The sequence below is a fragment of the Rhincodon typus genome, chromosome 46 (genome assembly GCF_021869965.1).
Source record: "Rhincodon typus isolate 14 chromosome 46, sRhiTyp1.1, whole genome shotgun sequence".
NCBI classification, from domain to species: domain Eukaryota; kingdom Metazoa; phylum Chordata; class Chondrichthyes; order Orectolobiformes; family Rhincodontidae; genus Rhincodon; species Rhincodon typus.
Window position 1 is genome coordinate 8,354,128 of NC_063377.1, and position 12,098 is coordinate 8,366,225.

General features: G+C 49.2%; 1 protein-coding gene across 1 annotated transcript; it reads left to right on the top strand.

Annotated features, from left to right (window-relative positions):
• Positions 1-431: 431 nt before the first annotated feature.
• pex11b (peroxisomal biogenesis factor 11 beta) lies at positions 432-11,630 on the top strand. Its single transcript, XM_020519619.2, has 4 exons — positions 432-597; positions 5,675-5,790; positions 7,622-7,823; positions 10,153-11,630. Exons 1-4 carry the CDS (start codon positions 542-544, stop codon positions 10,523-10,525), a joined length of 747 nt encoding a protein of 248 aa, XP_020375208.1. The 5' UTR covers positions 432-541; the 3' UTR covers positions 10,526-11,630.
• Positions 11,631-12,098: the final 468 nt, after the last annotated feature.

A 12,098-nucleotide genomic window follows, 5' to 3' on the forward strand; every position in this document is an offset into this window, starting at 1 on the left:
AGGCAGCAGTGCTAACCACTGTGCCCAGAACACTGCTCAGGTCTGTGTATAAATAGTCAAGTGTTTACACCACTGGGCCAGCTCTGATGAAGAGTCATCTAGACTCGAAACGTTAGCTTGCTCTCTCTCCACGGCTGCTACCTGACCTGCTGTGATTTCCAGCAATTTTTGTTTTCGCCACTGGCTCCTCCAAGGGGGAAGAGGGCAGCAAAGTGGAATCAGCCACAAGCCCATTGAAGGGGCTGAGCTACCCACTCCTGTTCCTTATGATCATACGGATAGGTCATGTGATGGGACGTGGGCCCGCATCAGCCTTGATGGGCTGAATGGCATGTTGGTGTGCAGTCACGTGATACTGGTGAGATGGTGACGTCCTCTCCTGACGTTAACGCATGACAGGTAGCGCCTGATTGGCCGATGCAGTGACACGTGACTGATAGCCTCCGCCACTGGAAGCGGCCATGTTTTCCACCCCGCGCAGCTGAGGCGGCCCCGAAACAAAACATAAAAATTGATCTCTATCTATCTATTTGTGAGCGTAATGGATTCCTGGGTACGCTTCACGGCGCAGAGCCAGGGCAGGGAGCGTATCTTCAGGTAAATAAGGGGATAACTCCACTCGACTGCACACCGGTCGCAACTAAGATTTTTCGACGCCGCCTCCTCACCCTTCGCATCCAACCCTGATGGCGGCCGCGGTAGCCACGCCCTTGAGCGCTCCGATTGGTTGGGTCGTTCGACCTCCGGCTGAGGTCCGCGCTCTCTATTGGTCCCAGCAACTGTCGCTCAATCATCCCGACCACGCCCCCTCCCCGAGTGACCCGATCCCCCTGTCAAGTTTGTGTGCGTGCGCACAGTTATTACAACAACAACTTCTACACTTGCAGCTCTGTCCACCAGACTTCCACAGAACCAAGAACTGCGGATGCTGTATGGTCTGAGACAGAAACAGAGGTTGCTGGAGAAGCTCAGCAAGCCTGGCAGCACCGTGGAAGTTAAAGTTTGGAGTCTCGAGTCCAGTTGTGAAGAAGACCATAAGAACTAGGAGCAAGAGTTGGCCCTTTGCCCCCTTGAGTCTGCTCCACCAATTAATAGGATTATGGCTGATGGACACTCCTCATGTCCATATTACTCCCCTTTTCCCCGTCATCTTTGACCCTGCACCCTGATCAAAGACCTATCTCTCTCAGCCTTGAAACTCTGCTGACTGTTGCGCATGATTCTGGTTTCCCACCTATAGGAAGGATGTTGTGAAACTAGAAAGGGTTCAGAAAATATTTGCAAGGATGTTGCCAGCGTTTGAGCTATAGAGAGAGGCTGAATAGGCAGGGGCTATTTTCCCTGGAGCGTCAGAGCCTGAGGGGTGACCTTATAAAGGTTTTTGAAATCATAAGGGGTACTGATAGAGTGAACAACCAAGGTCTTTGCCCCAGGGTAGGGGAGTCCAAAACGAGAGGGCATAGGTTTACGGTGAGAGGGGAAAGATGTAAAAGGGACCGAAGGGGCAACTTTTTCATGCAGACGGTGGTGCATGTATGGAATGAGCTTTCAGTGGAATTGATGGAGGCTGGTACGATTACAAGATTTCAAAGGCACCTGGATGGGTATGTGAATAGGAAGGGTTTAGAAGGATATGGGCCAAATGCTGGCAAATGGAATGAGACTTATACAAGATATCTGGTCGGCTTGGACGAGTTGGACCAAAGAGTCTGTGTCTGTGCTGTATACCTCTATGCTGCATTGTTCCCACAACAACCTGTCCTCGTCCCCCTGCTTGTAGCTGTATCCATAAGAAAAGGGAACAGAAGGTACAGATAGGATGGTTAAGAAGGCGTTTAGCATGCTTGCCTTCATTGCTCAGACCTTTGAGTTTAGGAGTTGGGACATTATGTCGAGGTTGTACAGGACGTTGGTGAGGCCTCTTCTAGAGTACTGTGTCCAGCTCTGGTCGCCCTGTTATACGAACAGTATTAGTAAGCTGGAGAGGGCCCAGAAAAGATTTACCAAGACGTTGCCAGGAACGGGTGGGTGGAGGGTGTTGAGTTATAACGTAGGCTGGATAGGCTTAGACTCTTTTTTTGACTAGAGTATAGGAGGTTGAGAAGTTACCTTATTTATAGAGGTATGTGAAATCATTGGGAGTATAGGTAAGGTGAATGGCAGGTGTCTTTTTGCTAGGGTAGGGGATTTCAGGGCTGTGGGCATATTTTTACGGTGAGAAGAGAAAGAGTTTAAAAAGACATGGGGCAAATTTTTTGACACAGAATGGTTCATGGTGAATGCAGGCATCGTTACAACATTTAAAAGTCATTTAGATGAGTACATGAATAAGAAATGTTTGGAGAAACATGGCCAAGCAGAGGCAGGTGGGGGACTGGTTTAGTTTGGGATAATGGTCGGCATGGACTGGTTGGACTGAAGGGTCTGTTTCCGTGTTGTATGAGTTTATGACTCTACGCGTAGACCCAGAGGTACTGTTTGCCTATAAGTTGGCTTTCAGTAGCCACTGTGTTTCCCACGGCAATATTTCTGTGTCGACATTGCTGGGGAGGCTTAGTGCAAGCTGAAGGAACAGCATCACATCTATTGCTTGAAGATCTTTCAGGACTGCATATCAAGCTCAATGGTTTTAGGGCCTAAGTACCTCTTTCCAGGACCTTTCCCCATCCCCCACAGCCCAGGCGCTGTTTTGACAGGAGTTGATTTGAGCACAGCTGACCTATATTCACCAACTTATTGTCTCAATCATCAGCTTTACTCCTTCTCTGGCTTATTAACAACCTACGTCGACCTAATTTTCTTTCTCTCTGGGCTCTGTATCGACTCATTCACCCTCTTCCCAACCCTTCATCAGCTTGAGTACTGTCTTTTCCCAGTTTCTGTCAGTTCTGAAGAAGGGTGACTGGACTAGAAACAATAACTCTGCTTTCCATAGATGCTGCCAGACCTGCAGAGTTTCTCTGTCAGTTTCTGTTTTTATTTCAGGAACAGGAGTAGGCCATTCAGCCCTCAGAGAATGCTGCATGGCTGGTTCGACATCCCTCACGTCCACTTTCCCCATAACTGTCGACTCCCCTCATGACCGAGAATCTATCCGTCTCTGCCTAAATATACACAAGGACTCTTCCCCCCCACAGCTCTCTAAGGCAAGGCATTCCATGCACTCAACCTGTTCAGAAATTCCTTCTCATCTCCGTCTTAAATTGCCACCCCTTTATTCTGAGAATGTGCCTGCTGCTCCTAGGCTATCCCATGGGAAATTCTCATTTCCTCAGCAATTTATTCTGTCAAAGAATCGTATATGTTTCAATAAGATCACCTCTGTTTTGGCTGTACAGGACATTGATTTAGGCTACTTTTGGAATACTGCATTCAGTTCTGGTCTCTATCCCATAGGAAAGATGTTGCCGGGGTTGGATGTTAAGCTATAGGGAGAGGCTGAATAGACTGGGGTTGTTTGCTCTGGAGGCTGAACGGTAAGGGGTTAGAAAATCATTGGGGGTGTGGACAGGGTGAATAGCCATGGTCTTTTTCCCAGGGGTAGGGGAGTCCAAAACTAGAGGGGCATAGGTTTAAGGTGAGAGGGGAAAAATTTAAAAGGGACGTAAGGGACAACTTCTTCATGCAGGGGGTGGTGTGTGTATGGAATGAGCTGCCAGAGGAGGTGGTGGAGGTTGGTACAATTGCAACATTTAAAAGGCATCTGGGAGGATACGTGAATAGGAAAGGTTTAGAGGGACATGGGCCATATGCTGGCAAATGGGACTAGATTAATTAAGTTGGCATGGACAAATTGGACCGAAGGGTCTGTTTCTGTGCAACTGTATGACTCTAAACACCAGTAGGGAGAGACCTAACCTGTTTAGCCTTTGCTCATAAGACAATCCCTCCATACTGGGCTGTACACTTTTCACTGTACTCATTTGAGTACATGTGACAATAAAGCTAATTCTAATTCCTACTCAACCTTCTGTGAACTGTCTCCGTTAAAATAAGATTTTTCCTTAAATAGAACACTGATGTGTTTCCCATTTGCACTTTAAAATTTTTGTTTAAAGTGCAAATTTTTTTTTAAACAAACAGGCATTAAATTAATTTGCAGTAAAACCAGGGCACTGTCCCCATTTTGTACCTCTGCCACTAATGTTTGAAGAAGGTTTCCCACTGCCAGTTCTTAAGTTTTTAATTGTTTTGGGGGTTTTAGATAAGCAGGCATGAAAGTAATTTTGCAGTTTACGCCTATACCCTCTGGAGTTTAGGAGAATGAGAGGAGATCTAATGAGAACATGCTAGAAGGGATTGACAGATAGATGTAGAGGGGGTGTTGCCTTGTGTGGGACAGTATAGAACAGGAGGTCATAGTTTTAGGAGAAAGGGTAGCAGATTTAAAACAGAGATGAGGAGAAATTATGTGGAATTCACTGCCCCAGAGTGTGGTGGATGCTGGCGCACTGAATAAATTCCAGGAGATGGACAGATTTTTAATGTTGAAGGGCATTGAAGAGCAAGCGAGAAAATGTGGTTGAGATCAAGATGAGATCAGCATGAACGTATCAAATGGTGGAGCAGATTGGAGGGGCTAAACAGCCTTCTTCTGCCCCTAGTTTGTATGTTCTTGGGTTTTGGATCAACAAACTAGATACTGACTTTGTTTAGCACCTCTATCACTGATGTCTTTAGAAGATCTTGCACTTGCATTTGCGTTATTTTTCAATGGTTTTGGGATGAGCCTGCATTTAAATAGTAACTGAGGAGTTGATGGTGTAATGGGAAAGCCATTGGGCTTGTAATCCAGATGCTCAGGCTAATGCTTTGAAGACATGGGTTTCAATCCCACAACGGCAGATAAAATGTGAGACTAAAGAAGACCGTGAAAGCACTGCCCACTGCTATATAAACCCATCCTGTTCATTATGCCGCACAGTGGCTCAGTGGTTAGCACTGCTGTCTTATAGCGCCAGGGACTCCGGTTCAATTCCATCCTCAGGTGACTGTCTGTGTGGATGTTATCTCCCGTGTCTGCGTGGCTTTCCTCCAGGTGCTCCGGTTTCCTCCCACAGGCCAAAGATGTGCAGGTTAGGGTGGATTGGCCGTGCTAAATAGTCCCTTAGTGCCCAGGGATGTGCAGGTTAGGGTGGATTGGCCATGCTAAATTGCCCCGTAGTGCCCAGGGATGTGCAGGTTAGGGTGGATTGGCCGTGCTAAATTGCCCCGTAGTGCCCAGGGATGTGCAGGTTAGGGTGGAATGGCCGTGCTAAATAGTCCCTCAGTGCCCAGGGATGTGCAGGTTAGGGTGGATTTGCCATGCTAAATTGCCCCGTAGTGTCCAGGGATGTGCAGGTTAGGGTGGATTGGCTGTGCTAAATTGCCCATAGTGTCCAGGGATGTGCAGGCTCGATGGATCAGACATGGTCAGTGCAGTGTTACAGGGATAGGACAGGGGGCATGGGTTGGGTGCGATGCTTTTCAGAGGGTCATTGTGGACTTGATGGGCCGAATGGCCTGCTTCTGCACTGTCGGGATTCGATGATTAATTCTATGGTCAGTTTATATGTTCAGCTCTCTGGGGACTGGATGGCCAGGATCTGGAGGGCTGTGGGACGATGAGTGGACGCATTGGGTGTTGCGAGGAGCAGAGTGAGAACCTAACCCACTGTCACTGCCTATCTTTCAGAGCTGCTCAGTATGCCTCTGCTTTGATTGCTTACTCACTACAGAGGAGTGGAGCGAGCCCAGAGCTGGTTATCTGCGTCAAACAATTGGAGGCACATTTGAGTTTGGCACGCAAGTGTGAGTACATCAGTGAGAACATAACTCCTTGCCACGTTTGCTGTCTCTTTAATCATCTAAGTTCGGGCATGTGTGTCAGCACGGGTGAATGTTCTTCCTATTCTAGTGATCCCAATGGGACTATGATGTGTTGCAGCCATTGCATGAGTTGGATACAGAGTAAAAATCCTTCGAGACTGTCCCCATCAAACTCTGGGGCGGTGTGGTGGCTCGGTGGTTAGCACCGCTGCCTCACAGCGCCAGGGACCCAGGTTCAAGTCCACCCTCAGGCGACTGTCTGTGTGGACTTTGCACATACTCCCCGTGTCTGCATGGGTTTCCTCTGGGTGCTGCAGTTTGATTGTGAATGGGGCTTGATCAGGGTGGATTGGCCATGCTAAATCGCCCATAGAGTCCAGGGATGTGCAGGCTACGCGGGTTAGCCTTGGGAAATGCAGGATTATAGGGATAGGGTATAATGGTGGATCTTGGTGGGATGCTCTTTAGAGGATCAGCGTGGACTTAATGGGCCAAATGGCCTGCTTCCCCATTGTAGGGATTGTATTGTATTGTATGAAACTCTCAGCACAGGTTTTGGTACAGAATAAAGCTCCTTCAGTTCTTAAAGTTAAAGCAAAGTTTGCTGTACTCTTTAAAAGTAAAAGTAAAGCTTTCTCGACACTGTCCCCTCAAACACTCCAAGGACAGACACAACACAGGGTCAGATACAGAATAATGCTCTCTCTATAATGCTCCCATCAAACACTCCTAGAGCAGATAAAGCGTGGGGTCAGATACAAAATACAGACCAGTTGAAACTGTTTTGTCTCTGAGTCAGAAGATGGTTGTTTTGAGTGCCCGTTTCAGAGTCCTGAGCCCACAATTCAGTCCAACATTGCCAGTGCCAGGACTGAGGGAGTGCCGCACCATTGGAGGGTCAGTGCTGAGGGAGCAAACACTGTCGGAGGGTCCATGCTGAGGGAGTGGCACACTGTCAGAGGGTCCATGCTGAGGGAGCAAGCACTGTGGGAGGGTCAGTACTGAGGGAGCGGGCACTGTTGGAGGGTCAGTGCTGAGGGAGTGGGCACTGTCGGAGGGTCAATGCTGAGGGAGCGGGCACTGTCAGAGGGTTAGCATTGAGGCATTGTCAAAGATGTAGTTTTTCAGATGAGATATTAAACTGAGGCCTTAGCTGTCCCCTGAGGTGGATGTTGAAGAACCCGTGGCATAATTGGAGGAAGTGCAGAGGGCGGACTTTCTCCCTAGTCCCCCTGGAGACCAGTAGTTGTCAATTAAAATCCTTAAGAAAGGGTGACATGGGTCATAGAAACATAGAAGATAGGAGCAGGAGGAGGCCATTTGACCCTTCGAGCCTGCTCTGCCATTCTTCGCTCTCATGGCTGATCTTCCAACTCAATAGCCTCATCCTGCTTTCTCCCCATAACCTTTGATCCCATTCGCCCCAAGTGCTATATCTGGTCGCCTCCAGAATGCATTCACAGTTTTGGCATCAACTACTTCCTTTAGTAATGAATTCCACAGGCTCACCACTCTTTGGGTGAAGAAATGTCTCCTGATCTCTGTCCTAAATGGCCTACCTCGAATCCCATACTGCGACCTCCTGGGTCACTTTCACGTTGCTGATTGTGGGATCTTGTAGTGCGTAAATTTGCTGCTGCAATCCCACATGGACCACTTCTTCCTTTTCTTTTGGGGTGGTGGGGGAAATGTGTGGTTGGGGAAAGCGAAAGAGAAGTTCGTCGAGCGTGTGTGGAAGCGGCCGGGATGGTGGTGGGCGCTACGCAAATGCGACAGCAGCACACACTGATCTTTTCTCCCCTCCGCTTGCCAGTGTTCCGGTTGGGGAACTCAGCTGAAGCGTTGGAGGCCGCCAAGCGTGCCATTCACCTGTCGGACCTGGTGCTGCGGTTCTGCATCACAGTCAGCCACCTGAACAGGGCCATGTACCTGGGCTGCGACAACCTGCTGTGGGCTGGCAAGGTGGGACTGGCCACTGCACTGGACCAGGAGAAGTGGAGCCAGCGCTCGTTCAGGTAGGCCCCGGGCCTCCCTCGCCCAGAAAGGCCCCCTTCGCCCTCATCTCCCTCTCACCGCGTCTGTCAGCACCTTACCCCCCCCACCGCCTCGTGTCGGAAGATTGATCCGTTTGCATTTTCTCCTCCTTGTATGTGAATTTGCTGCCCATCTACTGGCAAGGTGCCCGACCCAAATTTTGTTTCTTTCCTTCATTGATAAGTCCTGATAGACCATGCCGTCCTTCCCGGTAGATAGGGGAATTTCTGTGACAGTGCTGTCTGCATTTTTGTGCACGCGGGCACAGAGAACTAGGATTTGGAGTTTTCCGATCCATACCTTGCTCGGGACTCGGTTAGCTGGCTTGCGATGCTAAGTAACACCAGCAGTGCAGACTCAATGCCCTCGCTGCTTCCTCGTCCTGACCTGACCCTCGGGGTATATTCACCACGAGTTGTGCCTCTCTCTGACTAAGGAAGAGCCTCTCTAGGCAGTTCAACTCCTCTGGCAGTTCGTTCCACACACTAATCACCAACTGTGTGAAAAATCCTACCCCCTATGGCCCTTTTAAATCTTTCTCCTCTCACCTTAAACCTTGCCCTTTAGTTTTGAACTCCCTTACCCTACAGAAAAGACCTTTACTATTCACCTTATCTGTGCCCCTCATGATTTTATAAATCTCTGTAAGGTCACCCCTCAACCTCCTATGCTCCAGTGAAAAAAGTCCCAGCCTACCCAGCCTATTTTTATAATTCAAACCCTCAATTCCCGGCAATGTCCTCGTAAATCTTTTATGAACCCTCTCCAGTTTAATTATATCCTTCCTATAACAGAACAACTAGAACTGAACACAGTACTCCAGAAGAGGCCTCACCAAAGTCCTGTACATCTTCAGCATGATGTCCCAATTCCTGTATTCAAACACAGAAACATCGAAGATATGAGCAGACGGAGGCCATTCAGCCCTTCATGCCTGCTCTGCCATTCATCACAATCATGGCTGATCATCCAACTCAATAGCCTAATCCTGCTTTCTCCCCGTAACCTTTGATCCCATTCACCCCAAGTGCTCTATCTAGCTGCCTCTTGAATACATTCAATGTTTTGGCATCAACTACTTCCTGTGGTAATGAATTCCACAGGCTCAGCACACTTTGGGTGAAGAAATGTCTTCTTATCTCCGTCCTAAATGGTCTACCCCAAATCCTCAGATTGTGACCCCCTGGTTCTGGACACACCCACCATCGGGAACATCCTCCCTGCATCTACCCTGTCCACTCTTGTTAGAATTTTGTAAGTCCCTATGAGATCCCCCCTCAATCGTCTGAACTCCAGAGAAAACAATCCTAACCTGGTCAATCTCTCCTCATACATCAGTCCTGTCAAACCTGGAATCAGCCTGGTAAACCTTTACTGCACTCCCTGGAGAGCAAAAGCATCCTTCCTCAGAAAAGGAGACCAAAACTGCTCACAGTATTCTAGGTGTGGCCTCACCAAGGCCCTGTACAACTGCAACAACACATCCCTGCTCCTGCACTCGAAACCTCTCGCAATGAAGGCCAACATACCATTTACCTTCTTTACCACCTGCTGCACCTGCATGCTTACATTCAGCGCCTGGTGCACAAGGACACCCAGGTCCCGTTGTACACTCCCCTCTCCAAAGGTCTGAGCAATGAAGGCAAGCATGCTAAATGCATTCTTAACCACCCTGTCTATCTCTGACGTAAATTTCAAAGAATTACGTACCTGAACCCCTAGGTCTCTCTGCTTTACAACTTTACCCAGGGCCCTACCATTAGTTGTATAAGTCCTGCCCTTGTTTATTTTACTAAAATGCAACGCCTCACATTTATCCAAATTAAACTCCATCTGCCACTCCTCAGCCCATTGACCCAACTGATTAAGATCTCTTTGTAATCTTAGATAACCTTCTACATTGTCCACTACATCATCAATTTTGGTATGATCTGCAAACTTACGAACCACGCCTCCTGTATTCTCATCCAAACCATGTACATAAATGACAAACAAAAGTGGACCCAGTACCAATCCCTGCAGAACACCACTGGCCACAGGCCTCAGTCCGAAAGACAACCCTCCGCCACCACCCTCTGTGTCCTACTGTCAAGCCAGTTTTGTATCGAATTGGCAGGCTCTCCCTGAATCCCATGTGATCTAACTTTACTAATCAGTCTACCATGCAGAACCTTCTGTGGACTGCATCTGATGTCCGGTCGGACTTTCATTGGATAAGGGGGCAAGAACTGTTAGCAGTATTCCAGGATTCTGAGCTGATTCTGACCTCCCACTCCCCTCTCCCTTCTCTGTCTGTCCTTTCCTCCCCAGGTACTACCTCTTTGCACTCATCATGAACCTGAGCCGTGATGCCTACGAGATCAGCGTGCTAGCGCAGCGGGAGGCCCAGGTCCAGAGCAAAGTGGAGGCCGAGGCCGACAGCAGCAATGGCAGGCCCTCCTGTGCCAGCGCCACCCTGCTGGCAGGCAGGGTGCGGGCGCACCTGGGGCTGCTCTGCCACGTGCTGAGGGCCAACCCCCCGCTGCTCCTGGACGTGCTGAAGAACTGCTGTGACCTCTTCATCCCCCTGGACCGGCTGGGCCTGCTCAAGACCAGCCCGGGGGTCGTGGCATTCTGCGGGCTCTCCTCGTCCATTCTCTCGATCCTCACCATTTCCCAGCCTTGGCTTAAACTGAAGCCCTAACAGAGCGCGGGGATCCAGGCCCACGCCTGACTGAGGGGACAGCGCAGAGAATAAAAGACTGAATTTACTTTCATTTGTATCGTTGCCAAGAAAAGCTGAGACGACCCTGCTGCGTTGGCCCGTGGAGGCAGGGATGAGATAGGTGCATGGGGCTGCCAGTAAACAAAGCCTTATTTATGTAGCCGACAGCAAACAGAATCTGCTGACTCATCGAGAAATGACCCAGCAGAATCTGCTGACTCAACGTAGCAAAGAATACGATCTGCTGACTCAGCAAAAAGACAAACAGAATCTGCTGACTCAACAAGAAATGACAGCGACAGAATTGTCCGACTCAGCAAAGCGATCGACAGAATCTGCTGAATCGACAAAAAATGTAATCTGCTGACTAAGCAAGAAATGACCAACAGAGTTCACTGGCTCAACAAACCGATCGGCAGAATCTGCTGACTCAACAGGAAATGACCAGTGGATTCTGCTGACTCAATGAAAACACGACTGCCATTACCTGCTGATTGAACAAAATGGCCAATGGAATGCGTGTGTGGAGCGTCCCGGCAGGAATGCGGAAAATCTCAGCCCAGGCACAACTGCGACAGGAGAGCCCATGACTCCTGTGCCTCGTTGCTGAGCAGGAACACATGATGCCAATCCCCCTCCCCGCCTACCCGCCACCACAAGCCTTCCCCCAAAAAATAACTCACGAGGACACAGCCATCAGGTTGGCGAGGCTCAGAGAGCAGCTTTGTCACTGGCACCCAGTGAACTGGGATGTGCGGAGCCCTGCCAATCACCCTTTGCTCCAGCCCGTTGAACTGAAAGGCGTTGATCATTCCCACCCCCCCAACCCAACGTCTCTGCGTCCAGCGGATGTTATTACCCTTCACAAACTTTGCACGTCGTCTCCCCTCCCCTTACCTGCTACATTGCTGCACTCAAGGCACGGGTGTTGATAAATGGCCACCTTTTGGACCTTGGCGATCTCTCGTCCTGTCCGAATGTTGGTTCCATCTGTGCTCGATTCAGATCCCAATTCCACACTCATTTCAGTTTCTGCTTCCTGGGGTGCCGTTAAAAAAAGCTGAATAAAAGGAATGTTGCAGCACCCGTGTCCTAGAGAATGTTCTGAACTGCATTTACAGCACAGGAATCTTTTTTATTGTAATCAAGGAAATGCGGCAACCAATTTACCCACAGCAGGCTCCCATAAAACAACAATGAGATAGTGATCCATACCTCCCGATTCTTATTGGTGTGATGGTAGATGAGGTTAAAAAAAAACTTGGCTAAAATGTGTACCCCATCCACCTCTGTGCTGTCAGAGGCTTAGCACTAATGGAGTGCCACGCTGACCCTCCAACAGTGTGGCACACCGTCAGTTGTGAGACTCTGATAGGAGACACTCGCTCAGTTCTCCACCCAACCCTGACAGTGCGACACTCCCATTTGGCACCCCTTTAGCACTGACCTTTCGACAGCACCCGCTCCCTCAGCACTGACCCTCCAACAGTGCCCACTCCCTCAGTGTTCACACTCTGACAGTGCCCACACTCTCAGTGCTGACCCTTCGATA